This window comes from Podarcis liolepis (assembly GCF_965112155.1).
Source record: "Podarcis liolepis genome assembly, chromosome: 9".
NCBI lineage: Eukaryota > Metazoa > Chordata > Lepidosauria > Squamata > Lacertidae > Podarcis > Podarcis liolepis.
Genome location: NC_139564.1, coordinates 5,009,367 through 5,025,916, shown reverse-complemented (window position 1 = coordinate 5,025,916; position 16,550 = coordinate 5,009,367). Strand labels below are relative to the sequence as shown.

Below are 16,550 nucleotides of genomic sequence, written 5' to 3'. Positions count from 1 at the left end.
TCCGGATATACCCACTGTTTCGTGGAATTCTTCTTCAGCACAGCAGAAGGATACAGAAGTGCTTCATAAACCCATCTATATGGTGAATGGAATTGTGTAACAACAATTGCTATGGAGCAGTGGTCATAGAGTTACATAACATGTGCTGAAGAAGAAATACGGCTTGTTTTCACCAGGCAAGAATCTGACCTATTGCTTCTTTCAGAGACTTGCATAGTCTACAAAGACTTTCAGAGACTTATAAGAACTTCTGGAAAGGCAGTACAAAAGCTGCAAGGAGACTGCGGGTGGGAGCGATGCTGGTTGATGGCTCAAGGAGGGTGTCCCTTGGTCTGTGTCTGCTCAAACTTCCTCTATGTAAGATAGGATGGTGTTGAAAATGTCATTCACGCCTACCCTGCTTGTTCCCTGGGCTGCATCCTCGGCCTACCTTGGTGGGCTGTAGCTGTTCGAAGATGTTCTCTCTGAGGGTGGCTGCTGCCTTGTTGGCGTTCCTCTCCTGCTTGCGCATCTGCGTCGTGGGAGGGGTGGAGGAGCCCAGGGCGGCGCTCAGGTACGTCCCGTTGCCAAAGGCCTGGATGGCATTCTCTGAAAGAGGAAAGCAGGATCGTCTCCCTCGTTTCTACACAGGAAGCTGCCTTATACTTTGAATGTAATGATAGGTTATCTCCTGCTTGGACTACAGTGGTACCTTGGGTTACAGACGCTTCAGGTTACAGATGCTTCAGGTTACAGACTCAGCTAACCCAGAAATAGTACCTCGGGTTAAGAACTTTGCTTCAGGATGACAACAGAAATTGCATGGCGACGGCAGCAGCAGGAGGCCCCATTAGCTAAAGTGGTACCTCAGGTTAAGAACAGTTTCAGGTTAAGAACGGACCTCCGGAACGAATTAAGTACTTAACCTGAGGTACCACTGTACTGCCATGCGCTCTACGTGGGGGCTACATTTGAAGGTGATGCGGAAACTACAACTAATCCAGAATGCGGCAGCTAGACTGGTGACTGGGGGCAGCCACTGTGACCATATAACAGCGGTCCTGAAAGACCTTCATTGGCTCCCAGTATGTTTCCGAGCACAATTCAAAGTGTTGGTGCTGACCTTCAAAGCCCTTTAAAGCCCAGTATACCTGAATGAGCATCTGCACACCCACTGTTCAGCCCGGACACTGAGGTCCTCCTTTGAGAGCCTTCTGCTGGTTCCCTCACTGTGAGAAGTGAGGTTACAGGGAACCAGGCAGAGGGCCTTCTCGGTGGTGGCGCCTGCCCTGTGGAATGCCCTCCCATCAGATGTCAAGGAAATGTAAACAACTATCTGACATTTAGAAGACATCTGAAGGCAGCCCTGTTTAGAGATGTTTTTAATCTTTGATGTTTTATCATGTTTTTAATATTCTGTTGGGAGCCACCCAGAGTGGCTGGGGAAAACCAGCCAGATGGGTGGGGTATAAATAATAAATTATTATTACAGGAGTTTATAAAATTATGCATGGCACAGGGTAAGTGGAGAGAAAATGAGGTTTTTCCTCCCTCTCTCCAAACTCTAAAACCTGTGGGTCTCCAACGAAGCACAGTGAAGAGCTTAAAATCTCCTTTGGAAACAGGTCTGATTGGGGCAACCCCAGAAGTAAAGACCTTTTAAGGTCGCCACCTTGCTTCCTGAGCAAGGCCCACTCTGTTTGGGCTCTGGGAACATGTGGGGATTCTCTGGGAACATGTGGGGATTCTCTCTTATATCCTCACCCACTAGATGTGGTCTCCCTGTAATATGCGTTCTTCTCTAAAGTCCTAAAACTCTCCAAGTGCACTCCTGTGTAATGTGAATAATTTAACTGCCTTGTGGAGACGGAGGGAGATGATTTATGTATCCCGGTCCCTTTTTCATTTAAAGATCTCCACTCCCTCTGCCCCCTTGCTGCGTGTCGAGGGACAGAGATATTAATCTGATATGTGTGGTTTCCAGGCTCCAGTTTCAGAAATGCTTCTGCAGCAAACCCTCTCTTCATTTACAGGCGATGTCGTGGGATATGCTCCTAAGACAGGACTTCTCGTGGCCAGGAACTCATTCTCCGACCCCCATTTTCACCTGATTTCACACTGCAATTTACTCTGCAACAGCCTGTCTTCCTGTGATTAAAAAGCCAGAAAGGGTGTTTGTGTTCTTTTGGTGAAAGGTATGCTAGAAAACAGCCTAATTGTCCCAGGATCACTTATCGATGTTTTGAAATATACCACAGCAGTGTGAAACGGCAGGCTGTGCCCGGCATGGTGCCTGAGTGTTCATGCACATAAATTTGCATGCATTTGCACCAGAGACATGATGCAGCGGCTCCCTAGTCCGGGAGTTTAACTTGTTGAGATTTTGGAGAGTTTTGAGCAGCAGGCAAGGCAAGGACACCGGGCAGCTCAGGCTATAGATTCCACAAGAGCAGCACTTAAATGTTGTTTCAGCACCAGCCAGCCTCTGGCTGAGCCTTAAATAGGAGCTGCTGGTCAACCTTGGTTGATAGCCCCAACTTCAGCAGGAAGAGCCTCTCAATTTACAGGGGCCCAGCCTACGTTAGCAGTCATTGACTCAGGCAGACTGTGGTTCCTCTATGGCAAATTCAAGCCTTATCAGGAGAAACTGGCCACTCTCCAGGCACCCAGCTTGATCTCCTGGTTGACCTCCCTGTCTGCATTCCTGGCAGAATACAGGCTAGGTCGCGATCGGCGATCCTCCTCAGCGTGAGAAGAACACACCACTCTTCCCTGCTCCCTGCTCCCCCCAGGGAGGGGAAAGAGATAGACAGAAATGTATTTACATGCCTTTATTTCTGTCTTTGCAGCATTACAGAGAAACGCGTCTGCTCTCTCCAGACTCCAACAGTAGAGAGACTAACTCCACCTCCTGTACTTCCTGTACAGGTCAAATTACACTCTGAGCTAAATCCGGTGCTCAGCATTGTGAATAGACTGTCCCTTTGTTCCCACGGAACAGTCCCAAACATTCCCATCATGTTTTGCTTTCCAGCCAGCTGCAGCTCGCTGCCGCATTGCTCCTTTTCCGTAACACCTCTATGGCAGGCATAGGCAAACTCGGCCCTCCAGCTGTTTTGGGACTACTATTCCCATCATCTCTAGCTAACAGGACCAGTGGTCAGGGAAGATGGGAGTTGTAGTCCCAAAACATCTGGAGGGTCAAGTTTGCCTATGCCTGCTCTACGGTTTGTAAGCCTGAGTCTCCTACGTCTAAGGAGGGCAATATGGCCTCTGAGCAAGAGAGGTCCTGGCACAAACAGAGTCTTCTTGTGAAACTACTTCTGGTGTAGGTATGCACAACTGGGGATGGCCCTGTCAGGTTTTGGGGAATCAGCAGAAAACAAAAGATCAAATGAAAGGAACATCTTTCCACTTAGAATCTTTATTAGTCACAGTGCGAGAACAAAGAACACATCTACTAGAAATGGTGGTGCTCCCAATTAAGGGTTACTCCCTCCATCCCAATTAATCTATGTCTTGTAATCTGAGTTTGTAGTCTCTGTGCTTTCTATTCTGACACTTTCTGAGCTCTCCATGTCCTTGGAGAAGGGGGGTGGGGTGAATCTGTTACCCCCTTCTCTCCTAGTGTTTCTTCTTCTTCTAGCTGTTCCCCACCTATTATTTCCCAGCTTCTGCCTTCTGAACTATGTCCCTCTGCAAACCACTGTTCCAAATCTATACAGTGGTACCTCGGATTACATACGCTTCAGGTTACAGATGCTTCAGGTTACAGACTCCGCTAACCCAGAAATAGTACCTCGGGTTAAGAACTTTGCTTAAGGATGAGAACAGAAATTGTGCAGCGGCGGCATGGCAGCAGCAGGAGGCCCCATTAGCTAAAGTGGTGCTTCAGGTTAAAAACAGGTTTCAGGTTAAGAGCGGACCTCCGGAACGAATTAAGTACTTAAACCGAGGTACCACTGTATTGCTCTCCTGCTCCTGGGAAGATTCAGGGTCCGGATCAGGAGCAGGGGGAGAGGAAGGCCCCCACCATTTCTCCTCAGTGCAGCACTCCTCAGCACGGTCCATGACAGGCCCTGAGGGCAATTCCTTCTTCTACTATGTGTCCTCAGCTTCATCTCCTGAGATCTATGGGCATGCATATGGGTAAAGGTAAAGGGACCCCTGACCATTAGCTTCAGTCGTGGCTGACTCTGGGGTTGCGGTGCTCATCTCGCTTTATTGGCCGAGGGAGCCGGCGTACAGCTTCCAGGTTGTGTGGCCGGCATGACTAAGCCACCTCTGGCGAACCAGAGCAGTGCACAGAAACGCCGTTTACCTTCCCGCCGGAGCGGTACCTATTTATCTACTTGCACTTTGACGTGCTTTCGAACTGCTAGGTTGGCAGGAGCAGGGACTGAGCAATGGGAGCTCACCCCGTCACAGGGATTTGAACCGCTGACCTTCTGATTGGCAAGTCCTAGGCTCTGTGGTTTAACCCACAGCGCCACCCGTGTCCCATATGCATATACAACTTTAATAAATAACAACAACAAATAAGAATGACTAAAATATACACACGCATAGTTAAAAGCTGCAATGAAGAAACGCAAATATGCCATCCCATTGAAACGTTAAAATGTAAGCATCTGTGGCTGACATATACAATACAGTGGTACCTTGGGTTAAGTACTTAATTTGTTCTGGAGGTTCCTACTTAACCTGAAACTGTTCTTAACCTGAAGAACCACTTTAGCTAATGGGGCCTCCCACTGCTGCTGCGCCACCAGAGCGCGATTTCTGTTCTCATCCTGAAGCAAACTTCTTAACCTGAAACACTATTTCTGGGTTAGCAGAGTCTGTAACCTGAAGCGTCTGTAACCTGAAGTGTATGTAACCTGAGGCACCACTGTAAAGGAATCCCATTGCAACAATACGGTTGTTTAACTCAGGTGTGCAGGAGATGCTAAAGGAAGGCAAGGATTTTCCTGACCTATTGTTGCCCTCTTCCCACCATCTAAAGAGGCTCAGTTTAGCCAGGCACTGAATGTCTGGCCGCTGTGCTGGCGAAGTTCGCACCCTCGAGGCCACGAGGCTGCCCTTGTCAGAGAGTTCTCGTAAAGAGGGGACGCTCCGTCCTTAGCAGCTGCCGAGATCCAATCTGTTGCAAGGTCCGCTCTTGTCAGATCTCCTTGAGTCTCGACAGCCTCGCGTCCTTCTCAGGACGCTGATAAGTCTTGACGTGCTCAACCTGCCAGAGATTTTTCTTCCCTGCTTCTGACATTTGAAAGGCCTGGCTGCCTGCTTCACCTCCTCCTCCTCATGCACTCTCAAGGACCGAGACATCCGTTTTGCAGCAGAAGGATTCTCCTTACTCAGAGGTGATCCTGGGTTTGGGCTTGAGAGAGAAGGAAGGGGACACCCCGTCCCCCAACTCTGGTGCTTGGGAGAACCGTCGGGTTCCCATATTTCAAAAGTGATTTATTTATTTTAGGAAACAACCAAAATTGATTATCTTTTCTTGCCCAGAGCTGAAAGGATGACAAGATACCCACCAGGGCAGACTGGCAGAAATTAAATTATTGGACTATGCAGAGATGGCAAGATTAACTGGGAAAGTCAAAAATCAGGAGGATCAAAACAAAGAATGGGACAAATATATATGGGACTTAAAAGACCACTGTAAACACATGAACTCTTGGGCATGCTTTAAATAACTCTTGCAATGATACATAGATTTTGGATACAATGCAGAGTGGTGAATTAGACCAGGGGTCAGCAAACTTTTTCAGCAGGGGGCCGGTCCACTGTCCCTCAGACCTTGTGGGGGGCTGGACTATATTTTGAAAAATATATACTGTATGAATGAATTCCTATGCCCCACAAATAACCCAGAGATGCATTTTAAATAAAAGCACACATTCTACTCATGTAAAAACACACTGATTCCCGGACAGTCTGTGGGCCGGATTGAGAAGGCGATTGGGCCGGATCCGACCCCCAGGCCTTAGTTTGCCTACCCATGAATTAGACGGACGTGCAGTTAAAAAAGCTACTTAAAGAACCCACGGAGGAGAGGAGGGAAGTCTTGAGATTCGGAAGAATCTTGTGCAATGTTTATTGTTTGTTATAATATTACCTGCGTGAATGAATTTGTAAAAATCAAATAAAAACAATTTTAAAAAACCAAAAACAAAATTATTCAGTTTTTTGGGAAGGAACTCCCCGAAATGTCAGGTTTCTCCTGACATTTTGACGCTTCGGCAAAATGCCCCCTACCCTGATGCCATTTTTAGACCCGAAAAACCAAGACATGTCAGGAATTTTCCTGCCGTATGGCAAGCCTGTACTTACGGAGGCAGAGATTCTTTGTGAAGAGGTGTAGGAAGTTCTCGCATTCCTCCTGCCTGTTCCCGCTAGCGTTGCAAGTACACCAGGGTGCAATGTTTGACGTCGAGTTGTCGATGTAGTTTGGGGTGATGGGACTACCTGCCAGGAGGTGGAATGGGGAGTGGGAAATAGGGGGAGAGAGAGAGAATATTTGTTGATGAGTGGAGGACAAAACCCAATCCTATGTCAGACTCTGGCAACAGGTCAGGAATAGCTGCTCCAGATAAAAACGCCCATATTCATATCATGCATTGAAAGCACCATGATTCCACTTGGAACAGTCCAAATAATTCTGGGAGCTGCACTGAGAGTTGTCATTCCCCTTCCAGAGCTACAATTCCCAGATGGTTTCATAATCCATCCCTCTTCCCAGGGAGCTCTGGGAATTGTAGTTCTGGGAAGGGAACAGGGGGGTCTCCTATCAACCCTCAGCGCCCTCGACAGACTACAGCTCCCACAATTCTTTGAGGGAAACCATGAATGTTTAAAATGCCACCATGCTGCTGTCAGTGTCTATGTCGCCAAAGGGACTTGGCAATTTTCTTAAAAACACCAGATGCGTGGAAAATCCAAGAGCTTTTGTTTAAATGAGGTTCAGTTCAGTGGGTAAGACAGGATTTTCACAAGGCACAATCACAGAACAAAGAGGAAACTCTTGGACTTGGGGTAATTATTTGGTAAATAATACGATCAAAATATGGGTCAAGCAAAAGTGTGGATGAACCCCTTGAAAGGTTGAGGTGGGTATATTTTTGCAGTTGACTGTGGGTTTTAAGTAAGATGATGCTGTCTTTTATTTTAAGCACTAAGCTACACATGATCTGATGCTTTGCAATGTTTCAAAGGACCCTGAGTTTCCATTCACATTCTGTGCCAGTTAGGGCTATAAACTTCAGCATGGAGGAATCGCCAATGGAGCAATGTTTGAATTAACATGGCAGCGGTTTTTCTGGGCGGCTGAAAACAAGCAAAATTTAAGCAAATCCCCGCTATGTACCTATGATCCCAGTATAGGCCAGCAGACAGGCAGCGTAATTTTCCCTCTGGCACCCTGTTGCAGACTGCGCAGAGGATTGGCAGTTGAACTGGAACTCGGCGTAACGGGATCTGGGAGAGAGGCAAAAGGGGAGAAGTTATTTGCAATCTGACATGCTCATATCAAAAGCAGACCCTCGACAAGGCAGCCTTTCCCAGCCTGATGCCCCCCTGATGTTTTTCACTGCCTTGCCTTTCAGCAAGGGCTATAAGATTCTTGCATTGCAGGGGGTTGGATGAGAAGATCCTTGGGATCCCTTCCAACAGTTCTATGATCCTTGGGATCCCTTCCAACAGTTCTATGATTCCCCACTTGTGATCCCCAGCTGCTGGCATTCAGAATCATGTCACCTCGGATACGTCCTGGTTCCTGTTCCTGCTTCTCATTCTTCACTATGGACACAATTTTTTTTTAATGCATGCGTTCAGAAGGTAACTGATCTATCTCTCTATCTCTCTATCTCTCTATCTCTCTATCTCTCTATCTCTCTATCTCTCTATCTCTCTATCTCTCTATCTCTCTATCTCTCTATCTCTCTATCTCTCTATCTCTCTATCTCTCTATCTCTCTATTTCCTGTGAGCTCCAGTGGCACTGCTAAGCACCAATGTCAAGGGAGAAAGATGCTGTGCAGCTTTTGCCCCAAACTCAAGCAGAGTTTCCACACGCACAAACACGAGGGTGTCGTGCTTTTCTGACACCACGTTGCAGCTCCAGCAAAGACAAGGGGTCCCATTGGTCTATTTCCACATACAGATAACTCAAGTCTGCTCAGGACCAAAGGCATCGCAATCAAAGGCTTCTCTCGCTCTCTTTGTGCAAAACAAAGGACAAAAGAACATTTATATTTTTTACGTTCTCTGCTGATGCCTGGGACTAACAGTGAGCTGGACCTGATCGCCAGCACCATGGTTCTTAAGCACATCAAACTGGACGCTTGCTCTGCACCAAGGGGCTGGGTGCATGAAAAAGAAACCCCACGCTGTGGCCTCTTTTCCATCACCTCCATCATTTAACCTCAGGCTCCAGAGTTCCACTTTCCTATATAAATATAAATTTATTAAATTTTCTAAATTGCATTTCAAAATATTCATTTAAACAACCTTAAATCAACAACTTCCCCTCTTCTCTTTCCGTGGTTCATTTTGCATACCATGAAACCACCTGAAAATGATTTACAGATGGTATTTAACTCCGAGTAGACTTACTCAAATGTATATGTCCGAATCAGATAAGTGCTGGAGATGTGAAGAGGTTGAGGGTACATTTTATCATATGTGATGGAAGTGTAAAAGGGTAAAAGAATATTGGGAAATGATATAAAATGAATTGAAAAAAATGTTTATCTTTCCAAAAAAACCAGAGCACTTTGTGGTGGGGATAATTCAGAGGGAAATTCCCAGACATCAAAAAAGACTATTTATATTTACTGTGGCCTGTGTTTCGTTAGCCCCAAAATGGAAAACGAGCAACAAAACGAGCAAGAAAGAAGAATGGCAACTTAAACTGATGGAATATGTGCAGCTTGCAGATTTAACATATAGAATAACGAGAAGAATGCACGTTTAAAGAAGACTGGAAAATGTTTACTGAATATATGGGTGAAAATTGTGTTCATTCAAAAATGCCAGAAACATTGAGATAAATTCAACAGTGTGAATAAGATTTGATGGATGTAAGAATGGATTACTGGATGGTTTAGTCCATGTAAAATATGCAGGGGTGTACGGTATGCAAAAAGAACCACAGAAACAGAGTTCCACTTTGCAGTGGCAACGGGGCGTGAAACTCAACGTACCTGCAGACGTAGTTCACCCGGCAGGAGTCGAGGGGCGCCAAGCAGTTGGGTCTCTCCTTGGCCTCGTAGGAGCAGGTGGGCACGATGGTCTGCCTGCGCCTCTCCGCGCAGGCCGTGTCGTCGCAGGGGCAGAAGAGCAGCTCGTGCGTGTACTCGGGGGGCACGCGGTCAAAGAACTTCCGCAAGGCCTTGTGGCACTTGGAGCGGTTGCAGGTGTCCGCCCGGGCCGTGCGGCGGATGCAGGAGGAGACGTACTCGGTCCGAAGGCGCTGGCAAACCTCGTCCACATTGCAGGCCTTGGCGGCATCCAAGCAGCGATTCACCTGGGTGACCTCGTTCTCGGACCCTGCGGGGCAGAGTGACGCCAGTCCGAAATGCCCATCTTTGCATTGCTCATCTCGCTTTACTGGCCGAGGGAGCCAGCGTATAGCTTCCAGGTCATGCGGCCAGCATGACTAAGCCACTTCTGGTGAACCAGAGCAGCACACGGAAACGCTGTTTACCTTCCCGCCAGAGTGGTACCTATTTATTTACTTGCACTTTGACGTGCTTTCGAACTGCTAGGTTGGCAGAAGCAGGGACCGAGCAGTGGGAGCTCACCCCATCGCGGGGATTCGAACCGCCAACCTTTTGATCGGCAAGTCCTAGACTCTGTGGTTTAACCCACACCGTCACCCGCGTCCACTTGAAGGTGGTATGGTAGTGGAAACAATGCCAGGCTTCTTTCACAGCTGTCTGCAAAGGAACTGGGTGCTCGGAATGGGGAATCTATGCTAGTTGCAAAGGATAAAGGCAGAGGCAGAAAATAGGTTGGCTTTTACTCAGAGTAGGCACACTGAAATTAATGGAGTTAGCCATGGCTATTAATTTCAGTGTGTCTACATACATTTCAAGTACTGCCTCCCCCAGAGAACTGTAGTTTGTCATGGGTTCTAGGAACTGTGGCTTTGTAGGGGAAAACTACAGTTCCCATGATTTGTGTGTGTGTGTGTGTTTGTGGGCTTAGGGAATGTGCTTTAAACATATGGTGCATTTGCAGCCTTAGATTTGTGGGCAAGAAGAGGAACTTGTGGGATGTGACACATAAGTAGCAGTCAAGTACAACATTCCTTGTTTTCCTAGAGTGGACATGCGGGGGAATGTTTGGTCCAGCCAGTCGCAAGCTTCCTGTTTCCTCCTGGCTGGGACATACTTCCTCTTGCATGTGACTAGAGGTGGCTGTGACCTTACCTGTCCAGGTAACCCAAAAGGGCAAGGAGCACAGCACTCTCTCTTTTTGACTCCATTCGTCAAAGGAGCAGCTTTTTTTAGCAAGAAATGCTCTGTTGGCTTCCAGCTTCCAGCCAACAGAGGACCCTGGGATTATCCCCATATGGGATAGGTCCACATGGATATACTTTATAACTAAGTCTGCCTTCAGGGATCCAACTGTGAACTGAACGTGTAAGTAAACTTCTTTTATATACTTTACACAAGATTGTCGTGTGTTTATTCTTTTAAGAGGGAAAAAGGGAACTTACCAGGAATATACAATTCAATACTATATAATTGTATATAATAGTGAGAGGCTTTTACGAGCCTGCAACCAGCTATCTGCTGTGCGTTTAAAAGGGGAATGTGAAACTCCGCTAAGTAAAGGGACTTGCCAGCGCAAGTTAGGAAGGATATGAATAAACAATATATCTTCTCCTGCCTTCCTGAACATTCCCACAGAACTGACCACTGGTGGAAAAACAAGGTGGCCTCTGAAGGAACTCTGAGAAAGAAGGAAGGAGCAGAAAATGTTTGATTCTCCTTCTTACGTCAGCATGGGCAGAAATCAAACAGTTCAGGCAAGTGAAAAGGCTTTGCTTGGAGACTTCCTGGGATCACAAGGGAGCTGAAGTCCATTTCCCTGCCACTTCTAAGAGACCGCCTGGGGCTAGGGACAAGGGGAACACCCCTTCGAAGACATACCTGCAGTGATGGAAGCCAATCGGACGTAGTCAAAGCCCCTCACAAAGGGTTCGTAAGGGGAACTCTCCATGACGTTCATGCCTAAGGAAGACAGAAATCAATGTCACTGGAGGAAAATACCACTGCAGAAAGAAACAGCTCAGAACAATTTACAATTGTAAAAACAAGGCGGGTCTGGAAAATATACACCTCAAGTGTCAAAAGCCAGGGGAGAAAGAGGCATGTCTCCAAAAGCTGTACAGTGAGGGCACCAGATGCATCTCTGTAGGGAGGTAGTTTCACAGTTTAGGAGCCACCACAGGGAAGGCCCTGTCCCACCCTGAACCTCTGAGGGGGGAGGAGCTACCAGGAGGGGCCCCTGCCAATCTCAGCACCCAAGGTGGTCTGATGGGAAGGAGGTGGTCTTTCAGATATTTGGGTCCTGAGTTGTTTAGGGCTTTGTGAGGTATTGGACCCGGAAATGAGCAGTGCAGCTGTTTTAAAGCAGGTTATATGAGATAAGCAAGGTTATATGGGTAAGCAAGAAAATAATAATAGAATCAATTGAATAATTATTAAATTATAACAACACAACAAGATGGAAGAAGTAAAATAGTGAGATCACACATGGGTGAAGGGAAGTAGGGGGTATATGGGAACCTATAATATAATTTATAATATAACTTGTTAATTGCATTGTATTTACATATAACAAAGGGAAGCCTAGAACAATTAGATATATTTTAATTTAGGTAATATATGTAATAGGCTTATGTTAGAAAATGAATATGGATTTTGAATTTGATGTTTGTATTTTTTTTTGTTTTGAAATAAAAATTCAAAAACAGAAAAAAAGACAAAGTCCTTCTTCACGCAGCACAGAGTTAAACTGTGGAACTCCCTGCCACAGTATGCAGTGATGGCCACTGAAGTGCAGGTGGGTTCCCACGAGGCAAGACACAGCGATAACAGCAAGAACTTTATTGAACTAACAGAACTAGACAACAGGGGCAAAGCAACTGCTTATATACATTTCTGAAGGCCTGGGCCACTCCCACTCCGAACGTGATTGGCTGACTAAACTTCCAAGCTGCGAATCATAACTCAGAGTTTTAAGGGCCAATGGCAGGGACTCAAATCCTGAAATGTTCTGTGATTGGATATCATGTATCGAATTGGGATATAGGGGCTGAGAATCCTTTGTTGTTGTTGTTTAGTCATTTAGTCATGTCCGACTCTTCGTGACCCCATGGACCAGAGCACGTCAGGCACTCCTGTCTTCCACTGCCTCCCACAGTTTGGTCAAACTCATGCTGGTAGCTTTGAGAACACTGTCCAACCACCTCACCCTCTGTCGTCCCCTTCTCCTTGTGCCCTCCATCTCTCCCAACATCTGGGTCTTTTCCAGGGAGTCTTCTCTTCTCATGAGGTAGCCAAAGTCTTGGAGCCTCAGCTTCATGATCTTAGTCCAGACTGAAGCTCAGGCAAACAGAGACCCCTGAATACATAACAGCCACCAGCGTTCAGGCGATCCTTAAGGCATCCAACTGATGTTAGATGAACGGAGCTTTCTGGACAGTCTTCAAAGGCAGCCCCACGTAACCTACATTGCAGTAGTCTAACCTGAAGGTCATCTGAACATGGGCCCGGGCTACCTCCACCCAGTAGGGGTTACAGCCTGCGCACCAGGCTTGCCAAGGAAATGAGGTCTGAGAGGCTTTCTCAGTGGGGAATCTGCATGTGTCTTTTTTTTATTTTAAAAAAGCCTTATTGTTGGATTGATTTCACAGCTTTCTCTTTGATAATTTTCCATGAGAGTGCTTCTTCAGCCTTCTATTTTATCTCTCCCCTCTCACAAAACCAGGGGCAGAGCTATTTTGAACAATAAGCAATTTACCATCCTCTGTTTTCCGAAGCAGTAAAAATTGTGCAGTTCCTTAAAAAATATATAAAAAAAACTGGGGGAAAGGAGGAGAAAGGGGGGGGGGGAAATCTATAATTGCTCAAATAAATGCATATTGCTGGAGTACGCTACCGCCATAGCGAGGAGAAAAGATATGCGGAAAGCAGGGAAAAACTCAGCATGGTTGTAAATCAACATGCTTTTAATGGTTATATCAACAAATCACTATGCACATTTCCTTGGGGGTGGGAGCCGGGTGGTTGGGAAACTGAGGCACCCATGGGGAAAAACGGATTAAAATCAATGATTGCAAATGAAGGCTTTCTGCTTGGTGATCTAAATAATGACGGCTGGGGTTGGTTTCAATCAATTCTCCCTGCCCAGCAGCTGATTGTTGATGCGCTTCCTTGGTATTCCCATTCGCCTCTTGCCACTGGGACAGCCTAAACGCTGCTCAGTTTCCTCCGAAACTCAGTTCCCTCCAACCATTTCTCCAAGGAGCTCAAACTGGCGCAGACAGTTCTGTCCCCTCTCCTTTCTATCCTCAGGGAGGTTGGGCTGAGAGTGAGTGACTGGCGGTACATGACCCCAGTCAAGCTTGCAAAAATTTACCACTTGTCAGATAATAAATGTTGGAAATGTAAAGAAACTGAAGGTACTTTTTTTCACCTTTGGTGGACATGCCCAAAGATTAAGGCTTTCTGGGAAATGATATATAATGAAATGAAAAAGGTATTTAAATATACCTTCCTGAAGAAACCAGAGGCCTTTCTCCTGGGCATTGTCGGCCAATTGGTGCCAAAGAAAGACAGAACATTCTTTATGTATGCTACAACAGCAGCAAGAATACTCATCGCAAAGTACTGGAAGACACAAGAACTACCCACCTTGGAAGAATGGCAGATGAAGGTGATTGACTATATGGGATTGGCAGAAATGACTGGCAGAATCCGAGACCAAGGGAAAGAGACGGCGGAAGAAGATTGGAGGAAATTCAAGAATTATCTTAAGAAACATTGCAAAATTAATGAGTGCTAGAATGATGTGGTTTTAGAAATTAAGTGGAGTACAGCTGTAAAGATTAAGTTAAAAGAAAAGAAAGGTTGACAATTAGATAAAATTAAGGGTGAGGATTTGCTGAACATAATATTTGAAATGGGAATGCAGAAAGGGGAGGTACGAGGAGGTCGGTGAAGTAAGTTTTAAGAAAATAAGGTTTTGAAATTATACTTGTTCTTTTTTTGTTTTTGTTTGTTTGTATTGTTGTGTTTGATAAAATTTGTAAAACTTTAATAAATATTTTATAAAAAAAGAGAGAGTGAGTGACTGGCCCAAGGCCGCCCAGCAATCTTCATGGCTGAGTGGGGATTTGAAACCTGGTTCCCCAGCCCCTAGTCCAGCGCTCTAACCATTAGGCAACACTGTCCCTCTTGTAGTACAGGGACAGGGAGCATATGGTTCACTGGATGTTGTGGGACTTCCGACACTCATCAGTCCCAGGCCAGCAGAGCTAATGGTCAGGGATGGTGGCAATTGTAGTGCAAGGGGTGGGGACCCTCTGCCCCAGACACCAAATGTGGGCCTCCTCAGGTCTCTCTTTGACTGGCCCTTGGATATCTGCAGAAGCCACACCCCTTCCATAGGCCACACCCCTCTTTGGCCCTGCCCCAAACCCTCACCAAATGATTTTGCGTGTTCTTGAGCTTGCTTCTTCCAAGCAAGCGGAGACTGCGCCTGTGACTCTTCACCAGCCAGATTCAGCTCTGCCTCTTGGCCTCCCCCGCCCCCCGTTTCAGCTTGCTTGAATGAAGAGGGTGGTACACAGAACCCTCTGGACAAGCATAGCCTACTGTACAAAGGTATGAAATGTAACCTGCAATCCACTCTTACCTCTGGCCCTGTGCATTGTGGGCATGCAGCCCCTAAAAGGTTGCCCAGGAGGGAATGTGGCTCCCGATCTGAAGATGGCTCCCTTCCTTTACCCTCAGATCCACACCATATATTTAAAGTACATCCATCACACATGTCAGAAGCGGGCTGGTAGTAAATCACACTGTTCAGAGCTGGACTTAACTCTTTATTAGCAAGAACTTTGCAGACTTGGCTGAGTGTCAGGCCTAATGAGCAGAGCAGGTCATCTCCAGTAGGTCTTGGATCAGTTGCTGAGACGGAAAGTCGCCGCCTCCCCACAGCCATCTAAGTTTGCTCCTCTCCAGGGTTTCCCCCAAGTGATTGGAGACTGTGTGCCTGCAGCCAACCAACCTCTCCCCTGCCCTTTTCATGCCTCTTCTTGGTTCTGGGAGCCTGTCGCAGCAGGAGGGAGACTTTGCACCAGTCAGACTCATCTCTGCCTCTCTCCTCTCTCCTCTCCTGCTTCAGCCTCTGCCTCTGATTTGGGACTGCTTTCTGCCACAGACTCTCCCAGCTCACCAAGCCCTGCTGCCCTTTCAGCTTCTGACACCTCCTCTTCTCAGTCTTCTCCCTCTGACCATTCATCATTGCCCCACCACCACCCTTGGCTCTGAGCCTTTCCCCTTGGTGGTTCCCTAGCTGGTTCCCTCCCACCATTCCTCTCCATCCAACCAGTCCATGACCGCACATTTCATAGAAATGTAGATTTGGAAGGGACCTGCAAAGGTCCTCTAGACTAACCCCTTGTGATGCATGTGGTTTCCCCAAAAGAATCCTGGGAACCGTAGGTCTGTGAGGGGGCGGGAAGCTACAGTTCCCAGGATACATTGATGGAAGGATACGTTGTGCTTTAAATGTGCATTGAATGTGCTTTAAACGTCTAGTATGGATCTGTCCTTCACTGCTTTGCTGACCTTGCTGCGGGTTCGCTCGCTTGGCTGGTTGCTCAACTCGCAGCCTTAAAGTCTCCCCACCCTGACTTCACCCCCTTCCATCTCCTTCCGTTTACTTTATTGGACGGCGCATGTGCCCATATCCATTTGCGCCTCTGCGTCTTTGCAATCCACGCACACACACCACAACATCTTCTCCTTGTGGGCTGCCCTTTGTAGTGGAGCTCTGCGATAATGACACACAAGCCTGGCAGATAACTCCCCGCAGAAGACATCAAGCTAATTATATTCAATCAGTCGCTCCCCCTTTCATCTGCTCCAAGGACCGTAAAATGTGCCAGTGTAGCCACTCATCTCACTGGGTGTTATGGAGGTAAATAGTTTTTTCAGCAAGTTTTTAATATACGAAAAACAAAATAGCCTGGTGTGTGCGTTTTGACATTTATATGGTCTGCAGAAGCAGCTTACATAAGCCGCGGCGATCCTGAGAGCCAGGAGGGGTCTACTCTGCAGGAAGGGAACCAAAAAATCCCCGCAGATTTGCATGCATTTGTCCTCCTATAATTATTTACCTCTGTTGCTAGCCGTGGGGGAGGGCCACTCACTGAAAATGATTGGCGGCAGGCTGGGGCCAGACAAAAGATAGTCTTTTCTTTACACCTGTAATTCTCGGATTGAATTATCTGCTGTAAGATTCAGCAATGGCTTCTGGATTCGAGGGCTT

At 46.8% G+C, this 16,550-nt stretch overlaps 1 protein-coding gene across 2 annotated transcripts in view; it reads right to left on the bottom strand.

Moving 5' to 3' along the window:
* GFRA4 (GDNF family receptor alpha 4) overlaps positions 1-16,550 on the bottom strand; it is a 127,872-nt gene that overhangs the window by 11,450 nt on the left and 99,872 nt on the right. For both annotated transcript variants that reach the window (XM_083458887.1, XM_083458886.1), the window contains exons 3-7: positions 11,141-11,221; positions 9,185-9,530; positions 7,349-7,458; positions 6,316-6,450; positions 431-588 (exon numbers count right to left, since the gene is read on the bottom strand). In XM_083458887.1, the coding sequence (XP_083315013.1) occupies positions 431-588; positions 6,316-6,450; positions 7,349-7,458; positions 9,185-9,530; positions 11,141-11,221 (830 nt within the window). The remainder of the gene's footprint in view (positions 1-430; positions 589-6,315; positions 6,451-7,348; positions 7,459-9,184; positions 9,531-11,140; positions 11,222-16,550) is intronic.